The 17696-nt window shown below is 39.0% G+C and overlaps 2 protein-coding genes across 3 annotated transcripts in view; one reads left to right on the top strand and one right to left on the bottom strand.

Moving 5' to 3' along the window:
• Positions 1 to 241: 241 nt before the first annotated feature.
• Positions 242 to 11492, bottom strand: noazfp (nucleolar atypical zinc finger). 2 transcript variants are annotated; one of them, XM_084931617.1, is made up of 10 exons: positions 11402 to 11492; positions 8316 to 8473; positions 8214 to 8233; positions 8037 to 8107; positions 6606 to 6682; positions 3488 to 3614; positions 3308 to 3412; positions 3118 to 3164; positions 1414 to 1531; positions 242 to 736 (listed from the first exon to the last, which is right to left on the bottom strand). In XM_084931617.1, exons 2-10 carry the CDS (start codon positions 8433 to 8435, stop codon positions 471 to 473), a joined length of 951 nt encoding a protein of 316 aa, XP_084787743.1. In that variant the 5' UTR covers positions 8436 to 8473; positions 11402 to 11492; the 3' UTR covers positions 242 to 470. The 2 variants fall into 2 exon arrangements, with proteins under 2 accessions (XP_084787743.1, XP_084787742.1); XM_084931616.1 differs by lacking the exon at positions 11402 to 11492 and adding an exon at positions 8880 to 9085.
• Positions 10899 to 17696, top strand: part of rnf150a (ring finger protein 150a) — a 26244-nt gene continuing 19446 nt past the window's right edge. Inside the window, exon 1 of the mRNA XM_084931615.1 lies at positions 10899 to 11711. Coding sequence (XP_084787741.1) covers positions 11258 to 11711 — 454 coding nt within the window. The 5' untranslated portion in view covers positions 10899 to 11257. The remainder of the gene's footprint in view (positions 11712 to 17696) is intronic.

Raw genomic sequence — 17696 nt, 5'->3', positions numbered from 1 at the left:
TTCCAGGGACTATTCACATGGTGGGCAAATGTGACAACCATTAGTGTGGAAATACAAAGATCAGCCTTTGCTCCTGTATCAAAAATCACTGCAAAGAGTCAGAAGCAGTTTCATAACTTAACCCAGGCTTGACTGTAAAAACAGAGGAGAAAGCAGGGCACTTAAAGCTTTCTGAGCACCATCAAAATTTTTTAGTCAGGCTTATAATAGCAGGTATTTAATTTATGAAACTGAAATTAAATTGAAACTGTTATTTGAGTCTTTTATTCATTTTGTCTCTATACAGCTGCTTGAATATTGTTTAAAAAATTTTATTTTCTCTTTCAAAGTAACATATGTAAAGTTAAAACATCACATCAGCTTTAATATTCATCTCCAGTCTTAATTGTGCATCTAAAGCTTTCTTGAGGATCCTTTGGGTTTACAGGACCACGTGCTCCAGCTGCACCAGCTCATCAGTCACCATCAGCTTAGGCAGCAGCACCATCCAATTTAAGACCAGCCAGCGACTCGGACGCAGTTTCTTGTTCGCCCTCTTCATCTTCTTCCTCCTCCTCTTCCTCCTCGTCCTCCTCATACTCGTCTTCCTCGTAGTAATCGTCTTCTCCGTAGTCGTCTTGTTGGTCTCCACCTCCGGACGCTGCGTTCTTCCAGTAGGCATCGTACCCGGACGCACCGTCGTAGTAACCGTCGTCATCGTCGGCACCGGCCTGTCGACCAAACTTCAAGGTGCGCGCTGTGAACAATGCACAGGTGTCAACGTTAGCTCTGGTGTCATTACGCATGGTGGTGAAGCGACAAAGAAAAGGTCCTGTAAGATACAGTCTGCGTAATTCTCTGCAAGCTATGTTTATTCTAAGCCTTCAGGTTGTAATTTAACTGATTATATATCACTTTGTTCCTCTTGTCAATATATGACTATGACCCTGCTGTGATCCTTCCACATGTTTTTGCCTCTGTCCCATGTCGGAAGTGAAATGTTAATATTGCTAAAGCTCTTTGTGAGGAGCTACAAATATCAGATTCACTGAGCAGGGTTTTTGTTTTAGAGATAGAAATCAAATCCTGGCAGCACATTTGAGAGAACAGCAATGTGGCCAACACGTGTTTGGCACCGCTTCCAAGATCAAAGTTTAATTGCATAACATCAGACTCTGCTTTTACAGCAATAAGCATTGGAGAAAAACCCAAATATTCATGAACAATTCTCTAGAAAATACAATTAGCTGCACTGTGTACATGACTTCTGGGGAAAAACAAAGAATTTATTTTTCCCCTCATGGTTTTGTTTCATTTTCAAAACACAGTCTGCAGGGAAGTAGCAGCTGTGGCAACTTCCCCGAAACAGGAGCTTTACGGGAAGAAAAACAACTAAACAACTTCCAGTCGTTTAAAGGTCTGTGTAACACTCACTTGACATGCTTAGATCTTTGGTCTCCTGTGTCTCGTGACCACATTTGGGACACGGAGGACCTTTTCCTTTCTCCTGTTTGAAGACTTTACTCTTAGTGTGATCATCACAGTAACAAGCCTGCAAGACACAGTTCAACTTTCAGTCAGTTATGGCATGGAAACGCTGGTGCATGAACATGATATCGATGCATAGTTCTCGCTCAACTTCAAAACTAAAGAAAGCAAAGCAGTAACAGTTCAGGCTTGTTTAGGCAAGAGGAGTAAGCTCATTCATCCACATCTGTTCATCCATAAAAACTCGATCGTATTCCCTTCCTCCAATCTCAAATTCAGAGATCCTCACTCACTGTAACCAATATATGGCAGCTGTCTTTTGCCTCTTTTTGATACAGACTGTACTCTTAAAAAAAGATTGAATTGGAAATATAAATAAATAAATAACCCCTGCCCCAAAAAGCAGAGTTCCTATTTCAAATGCTTTCTGATCAGATTGCAACTGTGGCACAATGCCACGCAAGCAGCACTTGTGTAAATGTTGTGAGCCACTCCATATGTTTTTATTTTGTTCCTGATGAAGCCTGATAAACCTGAATGTCTGCTGTAGTCATTCCTACATTCTAATATCCTCAATAAACATGGCTTCTCTGTGCAGAAATGCATGCTAAAGTTCAGCTGGCGTAAATTCGTCAAAATTACCATCTTATCATAGTATAATCAGTCTTGTTGTTTGTTGTCTATATGGAGTTGGGGCAGAGTCTCATGCTCAGGAAATGTGGTTTGGTTGCTAGGAGACCAGCAGAACATATACGCTCAATTAATAAACAGCTCCAGCTAAAACTTTGCTTTGAGGGAGGATCAGCATTATTTACAGTGTTGAGAAGACATCCCTTTCAGCTAGCATGATGAGCAGGAGTGATTACAGCAGGCTAATGTAATGTGTAATATTTGGTGTGCAAATGGGCATGTGAGGGTAGCTTTAATTTAAAGCTTTAAAACAGACCTGAGAAAATGCACGTCAATGATTTACTCAATTGGCACTGGCTGTCTATGCAGTGCATATTTTATAGTGCAATTCTTTATCCTGTAATTTTCCAGTACAAATAAACAAACATTACTCTATATATACACATTTAAGGATAAGCACACTCACTTGTTGTGCATTAAGAGGTGATTTATCGCAAAAGTATGCTTTGGCTACACATATTGTCATGAGCTGCCTGGCAAATTCCTTCACTTGTGCACTTCAGTAAAAGTATGCACTGCGACTATCTGGCCTAGCAACGACTCTTATAGGTCATTGATAGGACCAACTTATTTTTAACCTCTGTAAGATTAGCTGACAACTGTTAAACTAAGCACAAGGAACAACTAAAGGCAGTATGAGCTCCGGCTGCTATTTTCAGCAGGTCCATTGTTGCCAGCCTGGAGCGCTTTCTTGCCATTTTATTCGTTAAAAGCTCTTTGATGTTTAGTTTCAGTTACGTGTCTGTTGTACACAAGGAATATTTCCAGATAAAGGGAGAAAAACCAAAAGCAAAACCACATGAAAACAACGATGTGAATTTGTAACCGTCTTATCAGATTTGTTTCGTTCTTCTTTTGTTGTTACAAACAGTTTTGTAATGCAAGTTGATAACGTGGGTTTATTTTTACAAACATGCTTGTGATCCTTTTGCATTGTATTTTCACAGACTGTTTCCTCACCTTACACCGCAGACAGGAGTGTTGTCCCAGTTTATTACAGGAAACACCTAAAATAATACAACAATATTATGAAAACACATTCGTAACATTACTACTGCACATGTACCCTCTGGATATTATCTGCTCATATGGAAATGATACGCTTTAAACACCCCATTGAAAAAGCCCACTGAATGACAGTGTGACTTACATTTGAATGTTTCTGCTTGAAGAACCTGGCAGCTTGCCTGGTGCTCAAACTGATCATCCTCACATAAGAAGTTCTGACAGAAGGAACAGCGGAAGATTCGCCCTCCTATTTAAGAAGTTAAACCAGTCAGTGGCTCTACTTAGGTAAGCAGGTGAAACAATCAAACAGGGGTGGTCTCACCATGATCCCAGACACTGCGCTCACACTCGATGCAGTCGGCATCAGTCAAAGGACATGAACAGGCGTGAGTGCTCAGGCATTTCCGACCATGGCACACCCAAGCTTCACAGAAGTCGCACACTGCCCCCTTGTGATTGAGTAGGAGAATAACAAGGACCAAAATCAGAAATTGTACTTTCTTTTTTTATGTTTAAATAACCTGCTGATGAGTTTACTGGCATGTAGCAAAAACAGACACTGATTACTGAACACCAGCTGGACCCTTGACACACCTTATCATATGCTAATTAGCTTAATTATTCATTTTGATTGCACTTGCACAACACTGCACCGTGAGCATAAAGAGTGTCAGAGTGATACTGAATGGTAAATGGTAAATGGACTGATTCTTATATAGCGCTTTTCTACTCTCCCGGAGTACTCAAAGCGCTCTATTCACCCAATCACACCCACTCATACAAGCACTTCTAAACTCAAGTGCAACTAATAAGCATTCACACACATTCACACTCCGATGAACGCATCGGAGGGCAATTTGGGGTTAGTATCTTGCCCAAGGATATTTGGCATGCAGACTGGAGGAGCCAGGAATCGAACCACCAACCTTCCAATCAGTAGCTGATCTGCTCTACCACCTGAATAATAGCTAGCCCCAGATTAATGCAGAGAGAATCTACAAGCTGCTGCTTCTTGGTTGTAGACGACCTCTGTTGGTGTGCCTGAGGCCTTGTTTATTCTCCTAGCCTGCCATCTGGAGTGCTGTTGCTATCAGTGACAACATCTAGATGAGCGGCTGATTGTTGTGGAATCTGCTGGCAACATGGATCTCTTGGTTTGTTTGTTATTCGGCATCGAATGGCCTTACATATCAAGGGAGGGTCCTGCTGCATTTACAGTCTCTGAAAGCTGACATTATCATTGTGTAAAAGGACTCCTCCCATGCTATTTGATTATAAACCTAATATACCGGTGGGATTTTAAAGTACGTCTTTTGTTTGCTGCTATCATTATGCGAGAATGTAGATCCAAGTCCCGGCCCCGTGCAAAATATTCTCACAGCAGCAGAATTTAAAAATAGAGCAGGTCTTGACCTTGTGCACTAGAAGTTTTCTCCCTAAAATGGACTCGATAAAGCTCTGCACTGGCACAGCTGAAACAGACAGGCCACAAATGAACCTGCTGACTGGATCTGTTAGAGTTTTAAGAAATCAAACTAGGACCTTGACTAGAAATTCCAAATATCAATACATACAGTGCTGTGAAAAAATAATTTGTCCCCTTCCCAATTTATTTTTTATTTGTATATTTGTCACACTCAGTTTGAGATCCTTAGGCAAATATTAATATTAGACAAAGGTAACCCAAGGAAATACATATTACAGTTTTTAAATTATGATTTCGTTCGTTAAGGCAAAAAAAAGTTATCCAAACCTACCTGGCCCTGTGTGGAAAAAATAATGTTTGCAAAATAAGTCTTGTTTAAGGTCATACCAAACCATCTCCATCAGATATAAGCCCAGACATTGACTAGTCCACTCAAAAAAAACCCTTCATTTTATTTTTTCAAATCATTCAGAGGTAGACTTGCTGGTATGTTTTCTGATCACTGTCCTGCTGCACAACCTGGGTGTGATTAAGTTTCCATACTTTTCACATGCAGCCGTGTAGACTCAAATAGCCATTTCCCCTTAATAAATTAAATCATCATTTCATCATCTTGTACTTACTCAGATTATCTTTGTATTACAAAAAAATCATTTGATCTAAAAAATGTAAATGTAGCAAAAGTTTATTTCCACAGCACTGTACGTACAATCTACCTGAAAAATGCTTCTAAATTCTGGAAACAAATAAAGTCACTATCATAGTCCAGTCCCATTTCCACCCTGTCTAAACATATTTTAAATAACTCAGTTGAAATAAAGGATAAAGCAGACATGTTGAGCATCTTTAGGGACATTTTATATCAGCTACTTATGTTTTTAATGCAAATGTAGAATAGTCTTGATGCTCTACATTGAACTGTCTTTCCCATTTTGTATCGTCTTTGTGCCTGAACCTATTTCCTCTATGGCAATCTTAAAATGTTTAAAAGCCATTGAGCCAAAAAAATTCATCTGGACCTGAGAACCTCACAAACAATTTTTTAATCAGATTCTTCAGATTAACATCATCCCTGAAAATCTAGAAAGCTGCCTATACTTTATTATTTTAAAAACATGGGATCCCCTCAACAAATATTGCCCTAAACCTAAATTTCTAATTGCGCCAAAATTCTAGAATTTTAAATAAACTCAACAGTACTGTAACAGCAACTATGTTGGTAACAAATTCTATTATTATTGCCTTGGACTGAAAGCTGCCGTGTTTGTTGATCTGATTCTGATGACCATGAGCTGCTGTTAGAAAGGCTCAGTGACGTCAGTTAGAATGATAAGACTACAGGCTAGTTTCAGATAGGACACAGTGTGTTTATACAGATGAATATAAGTCAGGTTTCTATGAAGCTTTTAAATGGAGTCACGCAGAGGTCAACTTTAGACCCTGTTTTTTCTTCCTTTTTATTATTAATATAGAGAAGATTATGCCTAAACCTAAACCGCGCATTTATGCAGATGATACCATAATTTACTCACAAGGCTCTACTCTGAGTCACACTGTTGACAGCAGCTGCAGGCACTCTTTAGAGTACCCAACTTGGAACAGCATTCTCTTCTTTTGCAGCTCATTCATGAAATACCTTTCAGAGAACACTAAAGCTGAATCCTTTTGTCTCCCTGGGAAAGTACAGAGGGTGCCACTGCTATTCATGAACTGGACCTTGTATTTGAATTAAATTTACCACTGACAAAATTAACTGACTTGTTTTATTTTATTTTGATGTTTGATGTAACTTTGTCATGGTGCATCTTCTTGGCCAGGTGGCCCTTGAAAAAGAGATATTTATCTCAAAGACTAAATAAATAAAAATATTATTTCTCCCAACAAAATCTACCAGAACAATGTTCCATTTAATAATGTCAACCTAATATAATTTTTACAGTCATAAATTACATTGCTGAATGAAAATAAATCAAACAGATGTAGAATAGAAAACTTAAATATACAATAAACTTACCACCATGCCCATTCCAGTGCTGTGGATCCCTGGATGTTTGACAACACAATCCGATGACTTCATACATTTCATTTTACCTAAAAACAGGAAGAAAACTTTACAGATGAATAAAACGAACACAAATAATTTCAGTGTAATGGTAAATAGTGTAATACATGAACAAAATCCCCTTCACAACATTTAGCCAAGTTACGATCACTCTCAAGGAGCTAGGTTTGCCAAAGCTACTGTCTTCAATCAAGAAATATCTTTATTAAAGTAAATACAGAAGCTTTCACTAAGCCTGAGTTAAACCTTCTGATAACGCTAAAAAAAAACCAAAAAAAAAAACACGCTAATAACAGAATAAACTTTCTGGGATTTCCTTATATTGATGATTAAGCATGCTTCAAGACAGGCTGAATAAAAATGAACTTGTACCAGAATAATAAAGGAGAAGAGCATAGAGAAGAAGAAAACAAAACAAAACCACAGAGTTCATGAGCCAAACTTTTTGAACTGTGTGGTTTTCATCATCTATCTAACAAAATAATGGAGTGTAATGGTAGAAGCATGTAAGGTTATGTGAAAAAAAACCAACTAAACCTTCTTTCAATTCTACTGTTTTACATATCAGCACATTAAAAAAAAAAATCATCTAGTCCTTAGCATGACATGACATGCAGAAACGTGTGGAAAAACTAATGACATCCCTCCTGCATTTATAGTATTTAACAGTGTAAGTAGCAGCCAGATACTGCTAATGAAATGAACTTGATTTATTGATAATCAGCAACTGTCAGCACCTCTATAATAACAGAAGCTTTGGCAGGTTGCTGATCTGGAGCATTCAGGTACGTTAACACTATGTCATAATCTTTCCAAAAGTGGAGATTCCAACAAATTCACCCACAGATCAGTCTGTGCAGTGCTCCGTGAAACTGCAAAAAACCCGAGAGCAACATCCAAGATTCTACAGGCATGTAAAACCCTCTGTACACCAAAGTATTCTACCGTCAAAGGTGAGGACATCTAAAGCTTGAGCCAACCACAGCAAGTGTACAACAGAATGGCTTTTTAAAAAAAGCATTAAGATGATTGAATGGCCCAATCACAGCCCAGTCAAGCTAGAAAATGATTACTTCATTACTGCTGCTGAATCTGGTTCTACAAGCTAATGAATCCAGGGGTGTGAATAATGTTTCCACACAATACTTCTGAATTTGGACTTACTTTTTGTTAAGTAATTAATGACCTGGTACAATGTGTTGCTTATTTAGGTTATATTAACCTTTTTAAGACCTTTCAGGGACCTTGCTATCACTGAGCTGGCTGTGAATTGGCACATTTTTGAATGGGCTTGGATGTGAAGGCCACAAATGAGCAGGAAGTGTTAGCTTTAAAATGAATATCATTCCAACATTACTCAAATAACATGTGCAGTGTACTCACCACACTGCGCGCAGACAGGCAGCTTCTGCACCGAGTTACAGAAATAACAGAAAGCCCTGTTCTTCTGTTTTCTAGCATGTGGCATCAGAAACGTTAAAAAAAAAAAAGTTAATTATCTCAGAATTATGGAGAATCTGCAGTTGCACATTGGTTATATAAGTGAATAAAATCACTTACCTCTGACATTTGTCACATTCCTGCAAAAATGTAACAGTATAAAAGATTAGATACATTGCTGTTGTTTTAATTGGGCATCTATCAGCTACCGCAGCTACACACCATGTTGGAGTTGCAGGGGTGTTTGGCCACGTCAACATGTTCCCTGTTGGCTCGTATTTGCTTCTCTCGCTCTTTCCGACTTTCAGCCTTTTTTCGGGCACCGGTTTTCTTTTTGGGCATCTCTGGTTCTCCGCGGAGCTTGACACTGACTCCGTCACCTGCAAACACGGACAAACGGGGTGAACCACGCCGGGAGGAAACTGGGCGACTTCTTCTGCGTGAAATTCAGCTAAGAACGAGCAACTCTTAGCTGATATCTCATTTCAGTGCTTTTCCAATAAGATGCACAGGGACTACAGCGAGCGACACGGGTGGTGAATTACGACAACAAGCACTACAACTATAAAAAGTTTCTGACATTTCTGTTCATGTTGGCTAGCAGCTCCCGTGTCTGCTGACTGAGCTGGTGTCTCATAAGCAAATTACATTTAAAATAAACTATAACACCACTCAACACATGTGTACATGACTTTTAGACTGTAAAGGAACCTCCTAAGTGTTCCTAAATGTTACACGCTAGCGTAATTAAAAAGAAAATAGATTATTTTTTGTATTTTTCTTTACCGAAATGATCAGTTCAGAGAACGCAGCTAGGTCCGTCCTGAAAATGTGTTCGCCGGAACACTCGGCTAAAAACATTCGTTCCACACATGCTGGTTTTTGGTTATGGTGGCTTAGCGTCACCTCTTTTCATTTAATGATTGAAGTTAAATAATTTACTTTTTTATAGGGCAGTGGTAATGCATAAATATACAATATGGCCTACTTTAAATAACACAATAAACATTTGCAATAATAATGATATAGTCTATATGATATATAATAGAGTATATATTACAATAAGATCTAAATTTAACCAGTAAAAGATCATTTCTTTTTCGAATGGGTTTGGCTCCAGTTTTTCTTATAATTCTACTCCATGTGCTAACGCTAATGGGAGCTCTACAATTGCAGGACATTTCCTGTACCACCCTTGAAAATAGCCCATACATGTTGCATAAATGACACTTGTCCTGAGACAAGATGTAAACCTAGCTGCTGAAAAAGCAGCTAGGAAAAAGTCCAAAATATAAAATAGAATTCTCCAAAATGCCTTTTTTTTAATCAAAACTTTTTTAAATCAAATTGTGCTTCATATATAACCATTAAAATTACCTTTAAATCCACTTTTTGATGTTTTGATTTTGTTGACACGTCTTTTGTAATTGTGAAGCCATTTAGTTAATATCAACATAGTAATTATGCACTGCAACAAATGTGCAACCTTGTTATTGAAACCTATGTAGCTTAGAACAACAATGAGATGATATGTCAAAGAAGAAGTGAGATGATTGGATCATGTTTTAACACCATATGCAGACCAAAAGTTAGTCGTCTTTGACATATTTTGTATTTTCTTTCTGTCTTTTCTGACTAGATTTGGTGTGTCACTCTAACCAACGCATCCCTGTTGCCCATATCATGGACTGGTAGATATTGAGCATTAAAGCATTTTCTGCTGCAAGTCTCACTCTCCCAATCACACCCACACATTCATACATTGCTTTTATCTATACCTAAGCACTTTTATCAGCCAAACCCCAACAAATACATCAGGGGCTGCCCCATATTACCAAAAAAACAAAACAAAAAACCCCCCAAAGCTTCCTTCCTTTCTTTATATAACTACATTTATCCTTGACTTTCACAGTACATTACATTCAACAACTGCACCTTTTTCAGACAAAACACTTTTAACACATATTAGCAGTGATTTGCAACCATGTTACCATACATGTAAAACAAATATTACAAACATGTTTTGAAAGAACATACAAACATACAAAATATTTGGTCCTGGGATTTTCTTTGTCAAATTTACATCATAATCCACAAATAAATGTAATTTATTACCATAATTACTCTAATTAATTACGTGTTACTCTAATTCTAACCCTGTTACCAGGTCATTTTAAATAAAACATTCATAAGTGTTTTTCTTAGCTCACAAAGATTTGATCTATTTCATTTGTAATAGTTTGAATTATCTGTTTGAGCAAGGATTGGAAAATAAATATTAAAAAGTTGGGAAATAATTAATTAAATTAACATAACATAACTCCCCTCAAGGCACTTCATACTGTAAGTTAAAAGATCCTACAATAATACAGAGAACCCCCAGCAATCGAACCTTTGAGCAAGCATTTGGTGACAGTGGGAAGAGAAAACTCCCTTTTAACAGGAAGAAACCTCAGGCGGAACGAGGCTCGGGATCTGTTTGGGTGTGAGGTGAGAGAAAATGGACAAAAGACAGGCTGTGGAAAAGAGCCCACAGTGCAATATTAGATATTTAAGATCTACTTTTTTTTATTAGGTTCCCAAGCATTTGGCTGTCTCAAGCATAGCACAAATAAAGCATTACAAAAATCTAAGACATTTTTTGATGGATTTTATTTTTGTTGTTTTTCTTAAATATATAAAAGAAAATATAACCTAGAAGCTCGATTGTTTTTATTTATTTATGTATTTATTTATGCTGCTATCTTTAAAGCCTAAATTGCTCTCCAATGGAAGGATGACCCTATAATATCCTGCCGTGATTTCTAACAGTTGTAGATTCATCACATGACGTCGTGGTCGGTCAGCGGCATCTTGTCCACGCCCAGGGCACGTGCTGATGAGCAGCGAGCCAGTCCTGGGCGAGGAAGGAAAACAGCTGACGGGGAACAACAACACAGAGTCCCCTTCTCCTGCAGGTGGTGGTGTACCGTGGACAAACTCTTTTCACACTTGGCCTGTTCGGGCTGCCGCCTGGCATCCTGGTCGTTATGTGGGTCTGATACATTTCTGAAGCATCTAAAAGAGGGTTTGATGCGAGCTCTGCATTGAGGAGGAGGTGGAGGAGGACACACGGAGCTCGCCATCCATCCTCCCTCCCAAAAAAGAGCAGCAGCCGCCGCACAATGGCACCGTCCCTCATCCGAGCTTGCCGCAGTCTGGCTCTCTCGACGTGGCTGGTGTCGTTTTGCTTCGTCCACTTGCTGTGCCTGGACTTCACGGTTGCAGAGAAGGAGGAGTGGTACACAGCTTTCGTTAACATCACCTACCTGGACCCCGTCACATCGCAGGTGAGGACGGAGAAAACCGAGTGCGGTCGGTATGGCGAGCACTCCCCTAAGAAAGAAGCTAGAGGTCTGGTCCTGGTGCCGGCCCTCCTGCAGGACAGACAGGGGTGCGACCCAAACATCAGGTTCCCTCCTGCCCCTCCAAACACCCCTTGGGTGGCGTTGGTAGCTGCGGGGAACTGCACTTACCGGGAGAAAATCCGTAATGTCGCAAACCACAACGCCTCTGCAGTTGTCATATACAACGTGGGCTCCACTAGCGCCAATGACACCATAACAATGTCCCACTCAGGTAAGAGACAGCATGCCAACTCTTTTCCCTAACACTGTCCCAGACTCCTTCAGGCAGAACAGATAATCTACTACAAAATAGTCCCGGCTGTGTTACTGAGCCCTGAAAGCCCACATGCAACTAATCTTCAGCTTATTAAGTCTCCATCCAAGATCGGTGGCTTTCATCCCTGCAGTGAAGCCTGCGAGCTCTTCTGCTTCACTGCAATCACATCAAACCTTATGTGTCATCAGTGTGTTACACCTGAGGAGCTCCTCGATCAGATATGGCCATATATTTGCCAGATGTGTTATTAGTGGAATACTATTAGGTTGGGATAAATATATATACTGTATGTTTTATTCCTGAGCTATACTTTTTTATTACTCCACAGAAGCATACATAAATGAGGGTGGGTTTCAAACTGTGGGGCATAGAGTCTGCTGGTGTTTTATTGTCAACTGCTGATTAAAAACATGGTGGGAAGTGTAGGGGAAACTTTTCCAGCTTCCAAAGTGCTGCATGCCACAAAGAGCTTGAGAACAATGGTCACAGATTGTCCATTTGAGCTTCTGCTTCTTCTCGTTGTTTGACACTTTATTCCTCAGATAAATCTTGTTTGGTTACCTCAAAGCATGCTACAAATTCTAGCTAAGAAATAAAACACAATAATCAGCTTCCAGTGCAGATGATGATGGAGTAAAGCTATAAAAACAGTATTTTAAATAAGGTTAATGTCCTTACATATGCTGAAAGTTATTCCCCACATTTTTTTGTAAATAAATAAGAAATACTGTGGAAAAGAAAAAATAAGCCCATCTGTGTAAAGGATGACTTTGAGTGGGCTTCACCTGCTGTTCTGAAGAAGCACTAGTTATGCTTTGGAAGTAAAAACAAAATGCATTGATTTGTAAATGTCAAACCCCTCGCTTATCCACATTTTTAGAACACAAAAAACACAAAATTTGAGAAAATTTACAGTTTTAAGAAAAAAAAAACCTGTGTGTGTGTGCAGTATCTCTTTTTTTAACAGCAGTCCGTAAACATCTGGGATCTGAGGAGACGAGCTGCTGGACGTTTGGGCCATGAATGTTGTCCCATTCTTGTCTGTTATAGGATTCTAACAGTTCAACAGTCCCAGGTCTGCTTTGGTATATTTTAGTTTCTTCTTTTGGACTTTTCAGCACTCATGGTGCTTTTAGAGATGTGCTTCATACTGATGCAGCCCCATACTATCTATCAGAGATGCTTTTGAGCTGAACGCTGATGACAATCCACATGGTCCCTCTTCTCTTTAGTCCAGAGGATGGGGCATTCATGTTTTCCTAGAATAATTTCAAATTTCAATTCATCTGACCACAGAACAGTTTTTTCACTTGGCCTCAGTTCATTTTTAACGATCTTTGGTCCACAGAAGACGGCGGTGTTCCTGGATCATGTTCACGCATGGCTTGTTTCTATGACAGAGGTTGTTTAACTTGTGTTTGCAGATGGCACAGTGAACGGTGTGCACAGATAATAATGATGATTCCTGGAAGGGTTTCTGAGCCCATAATGATTTCTAGAGTAGAATCATGCCTGTTTGTGATGCCCTGCCGCCCGAGGACCCAAAGATCACGCGCATCCATTGATTTTGAGTTTGAGAATAATTTGATGATCTTATGTCCTGTATATTCAAAAAGTCTTCAAGTTATTCATGAAATAAAAGGTTTTAAAATTTTACATTATTTTTAAGTTCTGTTCTGGTTGAAACATGGTTTTGTTAGATTTTCAAATCATTGCATCGTTTATATTTACATTTTTCACAGCATCCCAGCTATGTTGGTTTGGGTTTGTTTTTACCGTCACAGAAGAAGAAGATGAGTACAACTTTCTTTATTATACATGTATAAACCGAGTTTTAAGTTAGCCATGGCTATTCAATGTTGAAACCGGTCAAACCAGTTTGTTATTGAATGGAGAGTCCCCACTTTGTAAGGTATTTGCATTTAATCAAATAAGACAAGAGCCTCTAGACTCTCAGAAAGTGTAAGACAAGGATAGTCTGACAATCGCTCCTCAGTGTGACACTAAAGAACAGCAAACCAATCTTTTGACTGGTAACACAGTCAGTACATGCAAAGCAAGCACTTAAAGACTAAAGCGAGTAAATGCAAAATGATCTAATAACACACCCATCACATTTTGGTGACATAATCCGTGTAAAAATCTCATGAAAACAACACTTTGGGTTCTTAGAGTCAGGTCTTTCCTCGTTGTTTTGCCAGAAGCGCCATGTTGATTAACGGTAATTGGACAAACAGGGTTGTTTAAATAGCACCCCATGCAGAATAATTTACATGCTAACAGCTTTGTAGAACAATTGTAGTGTTTGTTTTTTGTTTATTTTTTTAATCTACCCCTCAAAGTCACATTGAAAGAGAATCATAGATCTTTAGTTTTACCCACAATCCCTAAAAATCAATAATGTAAGTCAAAGGGAAAATTCCTGCTATTCCTCTCTCCTGTAGTTCTTAAATCTTTGGCTGTTGCAAACGACAACATGGTGCCCGAAGGCTGTTTGACAAAAGGATCTGTACAGAAACAGATGTTCAAACTAAAAATGCAAATCACAGTCACAAACGCTGATCAGTCCACACAGAAAGGAGATGTATAAAAACTACTTGTAGGCCATGTTGGTGTAAGTTTCACGAGACTTGTATGTCTCATCCTGTGACTTACTCATGTCATTTTATTTTTAAGTTTTGTAAATGAACCTACAAATCACTGATAATGAACATTTAAAACAGCAGAGGACAGGAAATTTATCTGTGAGTGTTTTGTTTCCTTTTGTCACACGTGTTGTGTGACTCATACTATGTCGTACCAGGTATGATGTAGGACCCTGGGCTGGATGGACTGGAGGAGCATAGAGATAAAGCTGTGTGAATTAATATTATATCTATATTAATATGTAATTTCAAAACTGCTGCTAGTGCCACAAGACTGTTATTAACTCTCAGATCTCTTTCATCTCCTTAAAAAATGTTTTTGCTTTTTTATTTCCGTACTTTTTTTTCTTCTTTTTTACTGCTTTGGTTCACTCCAACCACCACCATCAGTCTCCTACCAAACAGTGGGATCCAGAACTCATTGGATACCAACATTGGACTACTGCTGCTTCATAGATGTGACTTTTTTTCCCACAGCAAAGTTTTAAGGTTTTACTTTTTTTCAGTCAGCCTGTGTGTTTATGGTATATGACCATTAAACATCCTCTGCTCCTCCTCTGTTTCTCACAAAGACTCCAGTGTGCAGACCTGGTTTACCTGGAGCATCAGATAAAAGGCACCAATCTATTTTTACCTCTTGCCCTGCTTCCAACCATGACATAAATATAAACTAAGGCATCTTTAAGAGAAAAGAAAAGGCAGCCAGGAGAGGTACAGCGATAAAGCTGGTAGAGAGGAAGGAAGGTAATGGAGAGGGCTGTGGCAAAGAAACAGGTCCTAATATGTAGAATGGATAATGAAGCTGCTGCCAGAGAAAGAAGGGCAGACCAGAGCCAACACAGCTGGGCTGTAAAATCCACAGCTGCTAGAGGCAGAAACTCGGCATGGCATTATCCGGTTTAAGTCTTTCTTCTCAAGCCTGATTTGTCTAAATGCTTTGTTCAACTTTAAAGAGATAATTTGGGTTTCTGAATAACCCATGTAGAAATTAACTTATTCATTATGTAAACAAGGATTTCTCACTTCTGGAAAATTATTACTGTTGTTTCCAACCATTCAGATCGTGGCACATATGAAAAAAACCAAAAAAACTAACTAGTCGTTCCGAGATATCCAACATTCATTATCTCATAGGTTCATATGTGCAGAGTTACATAGGTTTGAGCTTCAAACTAGTCTTTTTCCAGTTATCTAGTGGGATTAAGAGAGTGGGACCACATATATTATGGTTGCAAAACACAATACCCTGCTCAGTAGCCGTCATCCACAGGCAGAAGGTGAGTTTTGATAGCTGATTCAGATTCAGTCTTCACAGTCTGTGCTCTCATGTCAGATCTTGCCATCACTGCTCTGGCAGCTTAGCTACTGAAACACTCCCAAGCTGGCAAATGTGTTGCGTTACTATGACAGAGGGCTATCATATGCTGTCACATCAAAATGACATAATTTTGTCATTTTACTCTTTTTGTCTCTGTGGTGTGTTTGAAAATGTGGCTTAAATATGTTTAATGGAACTGCTGTTTTCTGTCAAAGCCACAGCATCTGCTTTGTGTCTCAGCTAGTTTTCCTTCAGTCCACTGCTGTTAATAAAGATGTAAATCTATAGTAATCAGTGCCTCAGCGATGTCTACAGGAGGCCTAGATCCTTTTAAAGACATTAACCACACAGCCCGGACAGGCTGGTGCCAACTAAATTAACCCCATTCAGTATTAATCCACTCTTTGCTTCCACATTTTGGCCAAGTGGGTCTGAAAGACACAGATCTTTCACTAGTTCAGCCTAAGTCTCCGACATTGCCCTCCTGTTTTTAGAAGCAGCTATTTTTATCTGCTCTCACTGCGTCACTGTGAGCAGAAGAAGGAGATAAGTGTCGAGGCTTAGGGAAACCTTACTTGCCCTGTTATGCCTTTCCTCGTCTCTGTTAGCTATTAAGATTATGCTGCCCGTACACGGTTGTTTAAAGGTCTACAGATTTGGGCAGTTTTATGTTTCAAGTTGTTTACCGTTTAACAAGAAGTGGTGCAGTTTTATCTTGTGTTTGCAAAGGCAAATGTTGTCTCACAGTGACTTTTCCCCTCTACCATATGGTCATGCTTAATAAAACCATATATCCGCAGGCCAGGAGCGTGTGTCTCTAAGGTTACAGATTGAAAAATAGGCGTGCAAAACAGGAAGCATTACGTATGTTATCAGGTAGAGAGAATTACCTTACATTATTGGGGAAGTAAAGCTTAGTTCAAACTCCTGTTTAAAAACTTTAAAACTGTCTTCATCCTATGTGAAACTTTTATGAGCGTGAGGAGACTCATAGGGAGAAACTCAGATAAAGAAGTGTGACAGCAAGTGGCCTTTAGAGTCTGAACATAACGTTGTGTGCAGCCGGATATTACCATCTGTTTTCAGTCCAAATAAAAGCTTTTGTTTTCTCGCTCATTTTTTAAAAGTATTGTTTGCTTTAGAAACTCCAGCACGAATAAGCTCATTATGAGAAAGCTGCCATCTAATATTTGTGTTTGTGCTAATATTGAAAACACTGCTAGTTGGATGATGAATATAATGCCCAGTTCTTTCAATGCACTTTAAACGCTAAGTGATGAATCCTGATAAATAAATTTTAAAAAAAACTTTTCCTGGTTTTTTTGTTTTTATAAGCTTCTTGGCTTGAAACTCACTTTGCTGATCCTGATATAAATCACTAAAACTTTGACTCTTTAATCTTTTGTCGTGTAAAATATAGAAGCTGTTGACTGGGAGTTATTATTATTACTCTCATGCTATCTTTGTGATGGATTCATAGCATTTAAATCACTGGGATATTTAAACAGTCCTGCGCAGTACTCTGTGTATTTGAGATGCTTGTTGGGATGGCAGTGTGAATAAAGCCACTCTCTCTAGTGACAGATACAAGGTGTGACCCACCATGGGGAGCGTGTCCCTAGAAACTGAGTTCTACAGTCATTTTGTCTGATGTGTCATTTCCTCATCACACAGGGCAGATTAATGCTGGATTTTCAGAACAGATACAAATGTCCCCATTTCAGAGTCTTTAAAAGATTGCTTTTAAGTCTGGAATTAGGTAAATATTTTTTATGTAGTATTTAATATTGATCATTCAGAAGGCCGAGCGGCAGGGTCTTGCATGTGCTTCCTGTGCCTGTGCGGGTTCTCTGTGGGTACTCCGGCTTCCTCCTGCAATCCAAACACATGCGCAGGTTTGTTTTAAGTGGCTGTTCTAAAGTGGCCCAATGTCACAAAATTCAACGTAACATGATTCAGATGAGAAAATTGTGACCT

The sequence above is a fragment of the Perissodus microlepis genome, chromosome 6 (assembly GCF_051167445.1).
Source record: "Perissodus microlepis isolate ML-2025 ecotype Zambia chromosome 6, ASM5116744v1, whole genome shotgun sequence".
Taxonomy (NCBI): domain Eukaryota; kingdom Metazoa; phylum Chordata; class Actinopteri; order Cichliformes; family Cichlidae; genus Perissodus; species Perissodus microlepis.
The sequence above is the reverse complement of the archived record's forward strand: the minus strand, read 5'-3'. Positions and strand labels throughout refer to the sequence as shown.